General features: G+C 44.7%; 1 protein-coding gene across 2 annotated transcripts in view; it reads left to right on the forward strand.

The window, feature by feature from the left end:
- The window catches only part of uggt2 (UDP-glucose glycoprotein glucosyltransferase 2), a 685,376-nt gene that overhangs the window by 234,467 nt on the left and 433,235 nt on the right, over positions 1-17,674 (forward strand). For both annotated transcript variants that reach the window (XM_067986476.1, XM_067986475.1), the window contains exons 15-16: positions 1,274-1,359; positions 3,105-3,240. In XM_067986476.1, coding sequence (XP_067842577.1) covers positions 1,274-1,359; positions 3,105-3,240 — 222 coding nt within the window. The remainder of the gene's footprint in view (positions 1-1,273; positions 1,360-3,104; positions 3,241-17,674) is intronic.

Raw genomic sequence — 17,674 nt, forward strand, 5'->3', positions numbered from 1 at the left:
CAGCAACTTGCCAAGGCTTCTTCGACAGTACCTCCCAAACCCGCGACCTCTACCACCTAGATGGACAAGTGCAGCAGGCACACGGGAACAACACCACCAGCATGTTCCCCTCCAAATCACATACCATCCTGACTTGGAAATATATCGCCGTTCTTTCATCGTCACTGTGTCAAAATCCTGGAACTCCTTACCTAACAGCACTGTTGGAGAACCTTCACCACACAAACTGCAGCAGTTCAAGAAGGCGGCTCACCACTACCTTCTCAAGGGCATTTAAGGGTGGGCAATGAATGCTGGCCTTGCCAGTGACGTCCACACCCCATGAACGAATAAAAAAAACACATTTAAGCTCTCTATGAGCTAAAAAAAAATCCTAATTGGATAAAATATCTTATTCATAAAAAAAAGCTGCAAAACATTGTTGCGGATTTATTTTTTTGTTGTTTCATCCTTGATAGTTTCTGGATATTTTTTCCTTTACAATGTCTTGACTGTGTATCTGTGACTTCCAATCCCATGGCCTGTGAATGGATAATTGGACCCTATCATTACGAAGGGCATCAGCAGAAGACATCCACTATAAAATATTAAATAACTTACATAAGGCAAATCTAGATTATTACTTTAAGTCAAGCTGATTTGGCAGCAGATCATAATTATCAACTGGTAAAATGTAAGTCTGAACCAGATAGTAAAGAAATTTTCATGTAAAGAGTGATAAATGTCTGGAATCATCTGCCAGGCTGAGTAGTAGGGTTACAGACTTTCAGAACATTTGTTGAGCAGTTGGATACTCTGCACAGAGAGTTACAGTATGGGAGGGATATGCTTAAGTAAGCTAAGTGACTTCTCTTGCCCTTTACTTCCCTTTTTTTCATTGAGATACTCACTGTTTCTTTGAAAATTAATGAAACAGCAATGGCAGTTCCTTTTTTTTTACTAGACCCGATGTGCCAAACTGTACAGTGATTGCTGTGAAAATTGAATGATGATTTTTATCCAGTGTGCAAAAGTAGTCATTTCATAGGCAGGCACACAGGAGTCCTTTTTTCATGTGAAGATTCTTGTGTTTTCTTTGTAATAAAAGTAAAACTGTCGGCTATTTGTTGCTTGTGAAATTATCTGATATGCCTGGGGGCATTCATAATTATATTGTATTTTGATGCTGCTGTTATGGTGTTTGTTTTATCCACTATGTAAACTCAAAGCATTGCTCTATTATGTTTTTTAGAAGACTTTAGTAATTTTTTGTTGCTTTCTTTTCTGACGACAGGTTCTATTTATCGATCCTGCTCAGGAAGATGCAGTTGAACTGGTGAAACTGGCTGAGCTGTTCCATCACCACAATATTCCTCTTAGGTACTAATAGAGTTTTCTCCTCTACTATGGTTTATTCTAGTGAATATAATCTCATCCAAAATTAGTGATCAGTTTGAGAAATATTTAAAGCTTCAGTGCCCTATTACAGCTTTCTTGTGGCTCATGTAGAACTAAAAAGGTTTGCCTATTGAGAGGAAAGAGACAATCTCAATTTTAATGCACTTATTTTTGAAAATATTCAATTTCTTAGTAGCAGAGATAAAGAACCAACCGAACAGATTTTGTGTGGATTGGAGTCTTGAGTTGTGTATTTTTATTTCGGGACACTGCCAGAAGAGAGGAAACATTAGATTTCATCATTGTGAATGCATAAAGCCAAGATATTGGCAATGAACGCCATAGTTAGATTTGTTTTGTTCCCTGATCCCCCAATGGCAACCTCACGCCACAATTTGCTGGGAAAGTAAGTAGAATGCGCTGCAGTTAGCATAGTGGCAGAACGGGAGCAGTGCGGTCGAGATCTGATACTCATCCAAGATATCGGGACCCAGCACAGAACGGAACAACTGGTTACTTAATGTTTCCATAAAAGTAAAATGGCTAAACAATTTGTGCAGGTTTCCCATTTTCAGATTTTAAAAATTGTTTAGTATAAATGGTTAGTTTTTAAAAATTTTGTAATTAATTCTCATTCCCACCATTGATGGCCGTGCCTTCAGCTACCTAGACCCTAAGCTCTGGAATTCCCACCCTAAACCTCTTTGCCTTTCTACCTCTCTCTCCTCCTTTAAGACGCTCCTTAAAACCTACCTCTTCGACCAAGCCCTATTATCTCCTTATGTGGCTCGATGTCAAATTTTGTTTGATAACGCTCCTGTGAAGCGCCTTGGGATGTTATACTATGTTAAAGGTTCTATATAAATGCAAGTTGTTGTTGTTGTAGTGACACAAAAGCAAAAAATGCTGGAACCACTCAGCAGGTGAGTCAGCATCTGTTGAGAGAATAGTTAAGTTAACGTTTCAGGTGTCAACCCTTCATCAGAACTGGAATAAATTACAGATGAACAGCATTTAAATAGGAACAGATCAAAGAGAAGGGGAGGAGGAAAAATCTTTCTCGCAGACGTAAACATGAGAGCAGAATCCGAATGACCCTTAAAGCACTTAAGTGGAAAACAGGAGAAGGTTGAAGTGATTTACATGACACAATAGGAGGTATAATAAAAGATAAAAATGGGAATTATGGGTATTAAGTCAAGGAAGTGCTGGCAGTGTGGGATTGGTGTTCTGGCAATTCCGGGGAGAGGGAGTAGGGTTGGTGCTAGGGGTGAGAACCCTCCGTCGGAACACCAAGTTGGCAGAGTGATCTGCACCCTTAGTGTCGACCTGCATTTTTCTTTTTTTGGTTCCTGGGCCACTGGAGCCTACTGCACTTTGTCAATTTTTCATGCTTCTATTTCTACTTGCCTTACCCCCCACCAACTCAACACATACTCTCAGATGTGAATGTCTTTAGTTTCTCTTTCATTATGCCTCCTACTGTCTCATGTTAATATCATGATTTATGGTGGGAGCCTTGCCTGCCAGGTTTGCATATGAAGAACTGTGGTCCCCACAATTTTCGGTTTGTGTTTTGTACAATCGGCCTGATAATCTCCAGAAAATGTGAAATCTTACACAAACTTCTGTAATGTCATGCAAAATTTGAGTAATCTAAGTGAACTGTAGACGTGCACTGTAATGTGAGTATTCTAATTTCCCCCATTTTTTCTTTACTGTGTTAGAATTGGTTTCATCTTTGTTGTAAATGCTGATGAAGAGGTTGATGGCAATGAAGATGCAGGAGTTGCTCTTCTGAGAGCCTTTAACTTCATAGCAGAAGATTCTGACCTTTCGCATGCATTTTCATCAATAGTATCAGTGAGTATGGAGAGGGTTAATCTGCATAAATCATAATTTTATGTGATCTGTGGGCTGTTTTGAACATCTTCCTTCAGGGATGATGCAGGCCATTTGTGGGGATAAGGCTTCAGGTAACATTTTTGCTTTGAAATCACTATCACATTTCCTATTCACCTGATAAGGGGGAATGGAATTTTACAGAAGAGATTAACTTTTTATTGGCTCTAATATCCTTCCTATAATAGAATACCCAGGACTACACACAATACTCCAACTGTGCCCTAACCAATGTCTTGTACAATTTCAAGACAACTTCTTTGCTTTATATTCAGTGCCCCTATATATAAAACTTAGTAACACAATTGCCTTCTTTATGGCTTTTTCAACCTGCACTCCCATCTTTAAAGATCTATTAATCAATCTCCTGTGGTAGTGCACCAGGGGATGAAGGTCAAATATAGGGGGTAATTTTCGTCTCCACCGCTTAGGCAGTAAACCGGTAGGCACATCGCCTATAGAAACTATCATTTCCATTGATTTCAATAGAAATGAAAATTGGGCATTTTTATAACAGGCAGACAATTCACCCCAGTTTACAGCCTAATCGGTGACTATGAAAATTACCTTGGCAGTCTTCAGGTAAAAGGGTTCATTTGACCAAGGTGAGCAGACATAATTTAGTCCCCAATTTAAAGTCAAGTATTCTGTCCTTATTTATATAATACTTGAATAAAATTTATAGTAATTTGGGAAGCAGAGAAGTATAGTTGGTTGCAACATAGCTGCAGGATATGGGGCTGAGAGATGCAGAACTGAGTTTCGACAGCACCACCACTCACAGAAGGGTGTAATTATTGCATGACAAGTTTATTAAGGCAGCTTACATTAAAAATATGGACATATATTTCCAAAAATTAACAAAGGAAGTGAATGCAGATATAAGATTTTTAACATCTGCACCCCTAGTTCTCTCCACTCTCCACTGTTTAGAAAGTTACTTTTTAGGATAAACTTCCTTTCAATGTGTTTTTTTCCTGTCAATTACTACTTCAACTTTCACTCCACTGTCTATGTACCCTCATAGTTCACCATAGCATGGTGAACTTTGAGGGTATATAGACAGTGGTAACAAATATCTTGTGGTTCTCCTCACAAATAAGAACATAAGAACATAAGAAATTGGAGCAGGAGTAGGCCAATTGGCCCCTCGAGCCTGCTCCGCCATTCAATAAGATCATGGCTGATCTGATCCCAACCACAAATCTAAAGAACACAAGAAGTCGGAGCAGGACCCGGCCACATAGCCCCTGGGCCCTCTCCGCCACCCACAGGGCATTGACCGATCCGAACTCAGCTTCATGTCCAATTTCCTGCCCGCTCCCCATAACCCCTAATTCCCTTTACTTCTAGGAAACTGTCTATTTCTGTTTTAAATTTATCTAATGATGTAGCTTCCACAGCTTCCTGGGGCAGCAAATTCCACAGACCTACCACCCTCTGAGTGAAGAAGTTTCTCCTCATCTCAGTTTTGAAAGAGCAGCCCCTTATTCTAAGATTATGCCCCCTAGTTCTAGTTTCACCCATCTTTGGGAACATCCTTACTGCATCCACCCGATCAAGACCCTTCACAATCTTATATGTTTCAATAAGATCGCCTCTCATTCTTCTGAACTCCAATGAGTAGAGTCCCAATCTACTCAACCTCTCCTCATATGTCCGCCCCCTCATCCCCGGGATTAACCGAGTGAACCTTCTTTGTACTGCCTCGAGAGCAAGTATGTCTTTTCTTAAGTATGGAGACCAAAACTGTATGCAGTATTCCAGGTGCGGTCTCACCAATACCTTATATAACTGCAGCAATACCTCCTTGTTTTTATATTCTATCCCCCTAGCAATAAAAGCCAACATTCCGTTGGCTTTCTTGATCACCTGCTGCACCTGCATACCAACTTTTTGATTTTCTTGCACTAGGACCCCCAGATCCCTTTGTACTGCAGTACTTTCCAGTCTCTCGCCATTAAGAAAATAACTTGCTCTCTGATTTTTCCTGCCAAAGTGCATAACCTCACATTTTCCAATATTATATTGCATCTGCCAAATCTCCGCCCACTCACCCAGCCTGTCTATATCCCCTTGCAGGTTTTTTATGTCCTCCTCACTCTCTACTTTCCCTCCCATCTTTGTATCATCTGCAAATTTTGATATGTTGCACTCGGTCCCCTCCTCCAAATCGTTAATATAGATTGTAAAGAGTTGGGGACCCAGCACCGACCCCTGTGGAACACCACTGGTTACTGGTTGCCAGTCCGAAAATGAACCATTTATCCCAACTCTCTGCTTCCTGTTTGATAACCAATCCTCCACCCATGCCAGAATATTACCCCCAATCCCGTGATTTTTTATCTTAAGTAATAATCTTTTATGTGGCACCTTGTTGAATGCCTTCTGGAAGTCTAAATACACTACGTCCACTGGTTCCCCTTTATCCACCCTATACGTTATATCCTCGAAGAACTCAAGCAAATTTGTCAGACATGACTTCCCCTTCATAAAGCCATGCTGACTTTGTCCTATTAAATTATGCTTATCTAAATGTTCCGTTACTGTCTCCTTAATAATAGACTCCAAAATTTTACCCACCACAGATGTTAAGCTAACTGGCCTATAATTTCCAGCCTTCTGCCTACTACCCTTTTTAAATAACGGTGTTACATTAGCAGTTTTCCAATCTGCCGGGACCTCTCCTGAGTCCAGGGAATTTTGGAAAACTATCACCAAAGCATCCACAATCCCTACTGCCACTTCCCTCAAGACCCTAGGATGGAAGCCATCAGGTCCAGGGGATTTATCCGCCTTGAGTCCCATTATTTTACTGAGTACCATCTCTTGAGTGATTTTAATCGTATTTAGCTCCTCCCCCCCGAGAGTCCCCTGTTTGTCCAGTGTTGGGATATTCTTAGTGTCCTCTACTGTAAAGACTGAAACAAAATATTTGTTCAGCATTTTTGCCATCTCCATGTTTCCCACCATTAATTTCCCGGTCTCATCCTCTAAGGGACCTATGTTTGCCTTAGCCACCCTTTTTCTTTTTATATAACTATAGAAACTCTTGCTATCTGTTTTTATATTTTTTGCTAATTTCTTTTCATAATCTAACTTCCCTTTCTTAATCAATCCTTTAGTTACTTTTTGCTGTCTTTTGAAGAATTCCCAATCTTCTATCCTCCCACTAAGTTTGGCTACCTTATATGTCCTTGTTTTTAGTCGGATACTATCCTTGATTTCTTTACTTAGCCACGGGTGGCTGTCATTTCTTTTACACCCTTTTTTCCTCAGTGGAATATATTTATTTTGAAAGTTGTAAAATAACTCCCTAAATGAACACCACTGCTCATGTACCGTCTTACCCTTTAATCTATTTTCCCAGTCCACTTTAATCAATTCCGCTCTCATACCATCATAGTCTCCTTTATTCAAGCTCAGTACGCTTGTTTGAGAATCAACCTTCTCACCCTCTAATTGGATATGGAATTCAACCATGTTGTGGTCGCTCGTTCCAAGGGGATCCTTAACTAGGACATTATTAATTAATCCTGACTCATTACACAGGACCAGGTCCAAGGTTGCCTGCCCCCTTGTAGGATCAGTTACATACTGCTCAAGAAATCCATCCCTGATGCACTCAATGAACTCGTCCTCAAGGCTGCTCTGCCCAATTTGATTTGTCCAGTTAATATGATAATTAAAATCCCCCATAATTATGGCTGTTCCCTTATTACATGCCCCGACTATCTCCTGATTAATACTTCTTCCAGCAGAGTTGCAACTATTAGGAGGCCTATATACTACGCCCACTAATGTGTTTTTTCCCTTATTATTCCTTATCTCCACCCAAACTGTTTCATTATCTTGATGCTTTGTCCCAATATCATTTCTCTGTATTACAGTGATTCCTTCCTTTATTAACATAGCCACCCCACCTCCCCTTCCTTCCTGCCTGTCCTTCCTGATTGTTAAATACCCTGGCATATTTAATTCCCAGTCGTTGTCACCCTGCAGCCATGTTTCTGTAATGGCCACAAGATCATACCCATACGTAGTTATTTGTGCCGTTAACTCGTCCATTTTATTACGAATGCTACGTGCATTCAGATAAAGAACTTTCAAATCTGTTTTGTGACGCTTAGTTCCTGCTTTTTCCTTTTTTAACACTTTACCTATTACTCCATACCTTCTGTCCCTTCCTGTTACGCTTTCCTCTCTCTCCCTGCTCAGGTTCCCAACCCCCTGCCACTTTAGTTTAAACCCTCCCCAACAGCACTAGCAAACACTCCTCCTAGGACAGGGGTCCCGGCCCTGCCCAGGTGCAGACCGTCCGGTTTGTACTGGTCCCACCTCCCCCAGAACCGTTTCCAGTGTCCCAGGAATTTGAATCCCTCCCCCTTGCACCATTCCTCTAGCCACGTATTCATTTGAAATATCCTCCTATTTCTACTCTGACTAGCACGTGGCACTGGCAGCAATCCTGAGATTACTACCTTTGAGGTCCTATTTTTTAATTTACCTCCTAACTCCCTATATTCTGCTTTTAGGACCTCATCCCCTTTTTTACCTATATCGTTGGTGCCTATGTGCACCACGACAGCTGGCTGTTCGCCCTCCCCCTCCAAAATGTTCTGTAGCCGCTCCGAGACATCCTTGATCCTTGCACCAGGGAGGCAACACACCATCCTGGAGTCTCGGTTGCGGCCGCAGAAACGCCTGTCTATTCCCCTTACAATTGAGTCCCCTATCACTATAGCTCTGCCACTCTTTTTCCTCCCAGCCTGTGCAGCAGAGCTACCCGTGGTGCCAGGAAGTTGGCTGCTGCTGCCTTCCCCTGATAAGTCATCCCCCCCAACAGCATCCAAAGTGGCATATCTGTTTGAGAGGGGGATGGACACAGGGGACCCCTGCACTACCTGCCTGCATCTCTTACTCTTCCTGGTGGTCACCCATTCACTTCCTGCCTGTATACCCTTTACCTGCGGTGTGACCAACTCGCTAAACGTGCTATCCACGAGTTTCTCTGCATCGCGGATGCTCCACAGTGAGTCCACCCGCAGCTCCAGCTCCGAGATACGATCGGTCAGTAGCTGCAGGTGGACACACTTCCCGCACACATGGTCGGCAGGGACACTGGTAGTGTCCATGACTTCCCACATCTTGCAGGAGGAGCATATCACGGGTGCGAGGTCTGCTGCCATGACTTGCCTTAGCTGAGTTACCCCTTTCAAATTACGTTGAAATTAGAAAATGTTAACTATACTAGGGACCTAGGTTCACTAAAAAAAAAACACTATCTGCTATAAAACCTGCAGATCTTCCCTTTCTTATTACTTTACTTACAGTAAAATGGTAGAAATACTCACCTGAACCTACTCACCAATCAGCTGCCTCCCCTGTGCCGCGTCACTTTCTGACTGGTGACGTCACCCCGAACTGCCGCTGGTCTCAGAGTCTCGCTCTCAGAGTAAGCTCTGGTCTCGCTCTCTCCGCGCTGTTTATATCTCCGCTCTGGTCTCGCTCTCTCCCGCCGCTCACCGCTCTCAGGTCCACTACCGCTCTGCAGGAAAAGCAAGGCAAAGCAGCACCTCCTTCCCCCACTTCACCTAACTCCCACACGTACCGAACTCTCAGCACACTGTGTAATATCCGCACACCGGTCTTGCATAATATATCTGCCCGTTGCCTGTGGCCTATCTATTTATAGCACTTGATTTTTTTTGAACCAACTCAAGATATGAAACTTCAATGATGGTCTCATGCATCAAAGCTCTATTGCAGCAGTGAGAACAGAGGGTTGGGCTTAACATATTGGAAACTTTGTATAAATGATAAAGTTGGAGCTGTCTGGGAGATGGGTGGTGCCAACAATCTTTTGTACGGCTTTGTTTTATGAGGGGTTTCACTTCATGAGAGTGGGTGAAGATCACTCTGTCCCAGTGTTTGAGACTGGAGAGAGAGTTTTTCTCAGGGCTGCTGCAGCACATAATGACATCCTCCCAATGCTGGCATAATGATTATATCACACCAACAGCAGAATGAAAAGGAAAAAACATCATGAAAGTTTCATTGCATAGGTAGTATCATTCAAAGGTGACTTGCTTATGCTCAGTTTCTCAGCACAAGTGGTCATCCATCATAGAATCGTAGAAAGTTATGGCACAGAAGGAGGCCACTCGGCCCATTGTGTCCGTGCCAGCCGAAAAAGAGCTAGCCAGATAAATCCCACTTTCCAGCACTTGGTCCATAGCCCTGTAGGTTACGGCACTTCAAGTGGCATATCCAAGTACTTTTTAAATGAGTTGAGGATTTCTGGCTCTACCACCCTTTCAGGCAGTGAGTTCCAGACCCCCACCACCCTCTGGATGAAAACATTTCTCCTCACCTCCCCTCTAATACTTCTACCAATTACTTCAAATCTATGTTCCCTGGTCACTGGCCCCTCTGCTAAGAGAAATAGGTCCTCCCCATCCACTCTATCTAGTCCCGTCATAATTTTATATACCTCAATTAAATCTCCCTTCAGCCTCCTTTGTTCCAAAGAAAACAACCCCGGCCTATCCAATCTTTTCTCATAGCTAAAATTCTCCAGCCCTGGCAACATCCTCGTAAATCTCCTCTGTACCCTCTCTAGTGTAATCACAACTTTCCTGTAATGTGGTGACCAGAACTGTATGCAGTAGTCAAGCTGTGGCCCAACCAATGTTTTATACAGTTCTGGCATAACCTCCCTGCTCTTATATTCTGTGCCTCGGCTAATAAAGGAAAGCATCTCGTATGCCTTTTCAACCACCTTATCTACCCGTCCTGCTACCTTCAGGGATCTGTGGACATGCACTCCAAGGTCCCTTTGTTCCTCGACACCTCTCAGTATCCTCCCATTTATTGTGTACTCCCTTGCCTTGTTTGTCCTCCCCATATGCATTACCTCACGCTTTTCTGAATTGAATTCCATTTGCCACTTTTCTGCCCACCTGACCAGTCCATTGATACCTTCCTGCAGTCTACAGCTTTCCTCCACACTATCAACCACACTGCCAATTTTTGTATCATATGCAAACTTCTTGATCAAGCCCCCCACATTCAAGTCCAAATCATTAACATATACCACAAAAAGCAAGGGACCTAATACTGAGCCTTGCGGGACTCCACTGGAAACAGCCTTCCAGTCGCAAAAACACCCGTCAACCATTACCCTTTGCTTCCTGCCACTGAGTTAATTTCGGATCCAACTAGTCACTTTCCCTTGGGTCCCATGGGTTTTTACTTTTTTGACCAGTCTGCCATGTGGGACCATGTCAAAAGCCTTGCTAAAATCCATGTAAACTTCATCAAACGCATTAGCCTTGTAAACTCCTCAAAAAATTCAATCAAGTTAGTCAGATACAAATCCCTTAACAAATCCATGTTGACTGTCCTTAATTAACCCGTGCCTTTCTAAATGACAATTTATGCTGTCCCTCAGAATTGATTCCAATGATTTCCCCACTACCGAGGTTGGACTGACTGGTCTATAATTACTTGGTCTATCTCTGATTGCATTTTGAAACAAATTATTTTCTGATGCTCAACATGCTGCTCTTGCGTATCTATTACTTGCTGTCACCCAGTAAGGGCTCAAAGCCATTTTTCTCAGTTGTCTAATGACCAAGTGACTATACTCCCTGGGGAGATAACTGAAGTCTCTTTAGGGTTGAGTTGGCTCCAAGGTGATACGCCCCACCATGCTGTATGGTAACACAGTAAGCATTACTTGAGCTACATGGGTCAACAGTACGCCATGGTATTACTGATGATTGACCAGCTATCCTGGCTCATTGATGTGACCTGAAGGGTCTGTCACTGGAATTCATGCCACTTGCCTTGAGATAACCCTACATGCCTGTGACCTAATAGCTGCAGTGGTCCTGGCCAGACAAACATCAGGAAGTTTACAGGTCCTCTGTGTTGATAAGCTGCTTGTTATAGATGGCTAAATTGCAGCAGTACCTTTATGGGCACTTGGGAATCCCTAAGCCTTATTTCGGCCAACCTACATCTAAGCACCCTGGACTTCAGTAAGTGGGGCATGTCCTTGCAGGACGATGGTGTGAAAACTTTTCCCTTGTGGATTGCCCCGTGGCTTGGGTTGGAGACTCTTGAGCATTGTGATGGGTTTTCCATGTGTGTTACACAGTCAGTTGACCAAGAAAATGAGTGGTGCAAATTAAAACAAAAAAACATCAGTTCTCAGAGCATGTTTGTGGTATGAAGGCACTTCACTAAAATCAGCCCCTGAAAAGACTAAGGGACCTGGAACATTTCATAGTGTCATAGTAGGTACAGCAGAGGAGGAGGCCATTCATCCCATTGTACCTGTGCTGGCTCTTTGGAAGAGCTATCCAATAAGTCCCATTCCCCTGTTCTTTCCCCATAGCCCTGTAATTTTTTTCCCTTCAAGTATTTATCCAATTCCCTTTTGAATGTTACTATTGAATCTGCTTCCACCACCCTTTCAGGCAGTGCATTCCAGACCATTACAACTCGCTGCATAAAAAAATTGTTTTCTCATGTCACTTCTGGCTCTTTTACCGATCACCTTAAATCTGTGTACTCTGGTTACCGATCCTTCTACCATTGGAAACAGTTTCTCCTTATTTACTCTGTCAAAACCGTTCATGATTTTGAACACCTCTATCAAATCTCCCCTTAGCCTTCTCTGTTCGAAGGAGAACAACCCCAGCTTCTCCAGTCTCTCCACATAACTGAAGTCCCTCCTCCCTGGTACCATTCTAGTAAATCTCTTCTGCACCCTCTCTAAGGCCTTGACATCCTTCCTAAAGTGTGGTGCCCAGAATTGAACACAATACTCCAGCTGAGGCCTAACAAGTGTTTTATAAAATTTTAGCATAACTTCCTTGCTTTTGTACTCTATGCCTCTATTAATAAAGCCCAGGATCCCATATGCTATTTTAACAGCCTTCTCAATTTGTGTATGTGCACCCTCAGGTCTCTCTGTTCTTGCACCCCTTTCAAAATTGTACCATTTAGTTTATATTGCCTCTCCTCATTCTTCCTACCAGAATGCATCACTCCACACTTCTCTGCGTTAAATTTCACTTGCCATGTTTCTGCCAATTTCACCAGTCTATCTATGTCCTCTTGAAGTCTGTTACTACCATCCACATTGTTTACTATATTTCTGAGTTTCGTATTATCTGCAAACTTTGAAATTATACTCTTTATACCCAAGTCCAGGTCATTAATATATATCAAAAAGAGCAGTGGTCCTAATACCAAGTGTATACTTCCGTTCAGTCTGAAAAACAACCATTCACCACTACTCTCCGCTTTCTGTCCCCTAGCCAATTTTGTATCCACACTGTCACTGTCCCTTTAATCGAAAGAGCTTTAATTTTGCTAACAAGTCTATTATGTGGTTCTGCTGCCTTGATGGTTATTGGAAAGAGTTTTAAGTGAAACAAATAATTTGGTTTCTGGTAAATACAGAATTGCCCAGAATTTGACACACTTGTTGAATTTGGCAAATTCTCTATACAACACTCTACAATACTCACAAGATTGAGAAGATAATTTGTATAAAAGCAATGCCAATTTGAAAACAAAAGTTAACAAGTCACTGGTGCAATACTTGCATTGGATGTCATTGCTTGATGATATTGCCAGATGTGAAATAGAAAAATCTTTCATTTTCCTGCATGGTTATCTGTGAACACAAAAAAAAAGCCATCAGACAGGGTAAAGACTTGTTATTGGAATGACAAGCCTTTCATGCTCGTTCACTGAGGCAGAGAAATTGCATATTTCAAAGTTATGTGTTGTGCGATTTTGTTAGGTCAGGACATCAATTATGGAGAAAGATGGACGTCCTCCCATGTTTTCATTATATGAGGAATTTCGGACCCAGAGATATTGTGCTACTTTAATAGAATTAGGTGCTGCTGGTTTTGGCTTTATTTCTATTACATGCCATTGTTTCCAGAATATTTTTATCTCTCTAATTTTCTTCCCAATCCCCTCTTGAAGGTTCTGACTCTTGAGGGTAGAATTTAATATATCTGCACATACAGTGTTGGGACGCCACTCCCAACCACTGCCCCGACCTCGCCATGACCCCAGCGCTATTTACTAGGTTCAGATCATTATGCATTCTTGGTGGGATACCTACCAGTGGCCCCGAGGAAAATCTAGCAGTGCTGCTGTGGTACTGCCGCTGTAGCATAAGAAGAGATGGGATGCTACACAAAGGGGCGAAGAGCCCCAAAGACTGTTGCTAATCTTCTACTGAAGGCTTCGGCCTATACAGAGGCTTTCAGCAGATAAAAGCTCGAGCTGAAGTGGAGGGATGGGAGACCGCTACTCAGCCTCCTCTCTCCATCAGGAGATGTTGGGGCCCTCCTGCTGTTACCCTAACAACACTGGCAGGCTATTTATCATGGTGAAGGGGATTACAGTTGATCCTGATCCTGTCCGTATTCAACATCTGCACATAAGTAAACGGAGTCACTGGATAGTGACCAAAAGCAGAGATCCTGGCTATATTTTTTCTCCTCCCTAGCTATGGGGTACTGAGGCCAGTTGTAGTGCCCTTGTGCCACCCTAGTTGCGATGACTGGTTCCAGAATATTGATGAATGCTTACCAAATAAGTAACAGCGTTAAATTGCATTATTGACTCATGGATTTTTCAGATTTTTTGTGTGTGAGTGTAATTAACAGATAAATGTTACTCATTCAAATGGGGATGGGTAAAGCATTGGGCTCGATTTTCAAATGGCGGCCGGCGGTGGCGGGGGTGGGGGGTGGGGGGGTCAATGGGCACGCGGGTAACCCGACTAATAAAATCTTACCGTTTCCCACGCAATCACACATTAATTGGTGGCCGTTAACGTGGCTTCTGGGTTTGCCGTCCTAAACCTGCGCAGTGGGTGGACTGCGCACCCGCATGAAAGGCTGTCAGCTGGAGCAGCTCTTTTTAAAGGGCCATTGCTTCAAAGTCTTTTGCTGTAGCAAAGACCAAAAAGGCACAATGGAGCAGCAAGGGGCAAGGCTGCACCAAGATTTAATGATGCCTTACATCAGAAGCTACTGGTCGGGTGAGGAGGAGGAGGGAAGTGTTTTATCCCATGGACGGGAGGAAGTGGCCTGCCTCTGCCACCAAGAAGGCCTGGCTTGAGGTAACAGAGGAGGTCAACAGCAGCAGCAACATCTCCCGCACCTGGGTCCAGTGTAGGAAGCGTTTCAATGACCTAACTAGGTCAGCAAAAGTGAGTACACTTACTGATTCTCCTGCATTCCGCATTCCACATCACGACCACCACCACCCCCCCACCCCAACTCATTTTGCACTGCCAAGACTACTCCATCACATCACTCCTCACACACTCTTAAGGCTCATCCTCAACTTACCTGCACTTGCTCAGCACTTCTTCACCTTCCGATTAGTCACCCCCCCACTACCCCAATCCTCATCCAATGTGATGGCTCTGTCTCATATTCACCCTCCGAGGCATCATGGGTCAGCCTCACCCAAAGCAATGCATTCATCGGCTGGCTACTTCACCATCACTCATTCACACATCTGTACTTTCTCCCCTTCTGGGAGAAGAGGGTGCAAAATGCACGCGAGAGGGCGAGGACTGGAGGGGGGCCACAACAAGTAGTGGTCTTCACAGATGCGGAGCAGGAGGCGCTGGAGATCAGCCGCACCCTCGAGTGCCTGTCCATCGGGGACGCCGAAATTGGCACCCCATAACAACTTTAACATTCATCACACACAACATGAATTGATGGTAACAATGATTGGCATGTTGAACACCTCCGGATGCTCATCGCAACCTGACACAACTGTGATGATGCTTAATATTCCCTTCTGAACTCTTACAGGCCCTTCAACGACTACAGTGATGGCAGAGGACAATTCCTCAGAGGAGCTCCCGGCATCTGAAGGTGCACTGTCACATCATAGTGAACCATCCACCAGCGCAGATACTCACACCTCAGTGGGTCCTAGTAGTCAGTTAGTTGGCTTGGCACCTGGTGAGTCACCACACACGAGTGAACACGAGCAGACACTGGTGGCAGGGGCAGCTGCAGAGAGTCTGCGTCAGTGGGCGCACTCCTCCCCAGGCTCTGTTCAGCAGATGCTGAACCCTGGGGGCCATCCTTTAAAAGGAGAATGTTCGAGGGACAGCAGCACATTTGCGAGGTACTGGAACAGGTGCCATGCACATTCTCCACAATAGTGCAGAGAAGTCCAACTCCTGCATCAGTGGAATGCCGGCACAGGTAAGTGCGGGAATGTCTGCAGTGGAGAGAATGGCAGCCTCTGTTGACCTTCAAGCACGGCTCACAAATGAGTCCATTTAGGCCCTGACAACGGTCATTCGGACTCAGGGTGAACAACATTCTGCCGCCTTAAACAGGCTGACAGATACTTTTGAAGTGGCCTTACAAGGCATCACATATGTCTTCCAAACTGTTCTCCTGCAGGGTGGTAGAATGATGTGGCCTGGCCCAGAAGAGGGATGATGGCGAAAGGGGACATGGAAGTGGGGACGCCACTCAGAGCGCTCCCACGTCTCATCCGTTGCCCCCCTCTCAACCAGTACCCTCAATGCTGCCTCCTCTCCAGGTGGCCGAGTCTGCCCCTGCACAGGTGCAGGTGGAGCAGTCTTTGGAGGGGCCCTCACAGGCTCCAAACCTCAGAGGGCATAGGCCGAAAGCATCTAATCGGTCAGGGCATGAACATGAGCAACCTGCCACTACCTCTGCTGCAGCCACAGGGGATGCACCACGTAGAAGTGGTAGGAAAAGGAAGGCTAAGGTTTCATGATCACGAAGGGTATGTACAAGAGTGTCTGACAGACTGTCATGTTTTCCATTTATATTTGTTTTTTGTTATATTCACAATAAATGTTACCATTCTCACCACTACTGCCACGTCTTGCCCATTCTTGACTGGCTCTTTTTGGGCCTTTTCATGAGCTTCACCATGAACAATGACTCTTGATGCCACCCATTGAGTCTTTTTACTGTGTGTAGTTGCAGGACTGTTTTGTGCAGGGAGTGGGGGGGCTGGTGTTGGCACTGCTCTTTCCAGGTGGTCTGAGGACTGGACTCTTCACACTGTCTGATGTTAGGAGAACAGTTCACATTTGAGTGACTCCCTGGCCTCACAATCAGCCAGGTAATCTGCTGCTCTGGCCATGGGTTTGTCCTCATTCTCCTCTGCTGCCTCTTCCTCAATATGGATGGCAGATGTGGATGGGGCCTCCTCAAGCGGTACCCCTCTCTGTTGTGCCATGTTGTGCAAGACACAACACAATACTATAATGTGTCCCACTCTGTCTGGTGCGTATTGAAGCGCTCGCCCAGAACGATCAAGGCACCTAAATCACATCTTGAGCAGTCCTATAGCATGCTCAATTGTAGACCTAGCGGCGATGTGGCTGTCGTTGTATCGACGCTGTTGCGCGGTGATGGGGTTCCTCAGAGGTGTCATGAGCCGTGTGTGGGGGTATCCCTTGTCCCCGAGGAACCAGCCCTTTAGGGTGTTCGGTGCGTGGAAGAGGGGCAGGATGTCGGATTCCCTCAGAAAGAAGAAATCGTGGCAGCTGCCAGGGAATCTGGTGCACACGTGAAGGAATCTTTTGCGGTGGTCACAAACGAGCCGAGCGTTGATGGAGTGATACCACTTTCTGTTGATGAACAGTCGAGGCTCGTGTGGAGGTGCTCGTATTGCTATATGGGTGCAATCGATTACACCCTGCACCCGTAGGAAGCCAGCCACAGAGTGGAATCCCACTGCCCTCTCCATCTGGCTGAGGTCACCCATGGGGAAGTTGACATATTGCTAGGCCCCGCGGAAGAAGCCATCGGTGACCTGCCTTATGCACTTGTGTGCAAATGACTGAGAGACCCCGGTGATGTCCCCGGTGGAACCCTGGAATGATCTGAGGCAAAGAAGTTGAGGGCAGTGGTAACTTTGACAGCGACGGGTAATGAGATGCCGCTCGGCCCAGCCGGGAGCGGCTCAGCACGAAGGAGGCTGCAGATATCTACGACCACCTGATGACTCACTCTGAGCCTCCGTGTGCACTGCTCCTCAGAGAGGTCCAGGAAGCTGAGCCTTGGTCTGCAGACCCTCTGGCGAGGGTAGTGCCTCCTGCGACGTCGCTCTCTCTGTTGTTACCCTCTGTGCTCTTGTGCAGGTCCCTGTGGCGCAGCACTGTGTTGTGGAGCTCCAAGTGGCGGAAGTGCACACTGTGCCTGGCGAGGCTGGTGATGTTGCTTGTCCTCGGATGTAGTGGTGAATGCAGCCATGGCGCCCCCCATCCTGATGGTGTTAGTTTGAGGGGGTCCGAAAAGTTGGTAAATATGTGTAAACAGAAGGATTCTGAGTGAAA

This window comes from Heptranchias perlo, chromosome 6 (assembly GCF_035084215.1).
Source record: "Heptranchias perlo isolate sHepPer1 chromosome 6, sHepPer1.hap1, whole genome shotgun sequence".
NCBI lineage: Eukaryota > Metazoa > Chordata > Chondrichthyes > Hexanchiformes > Hexanchidae > Heptranchias > Heptranchias perlo.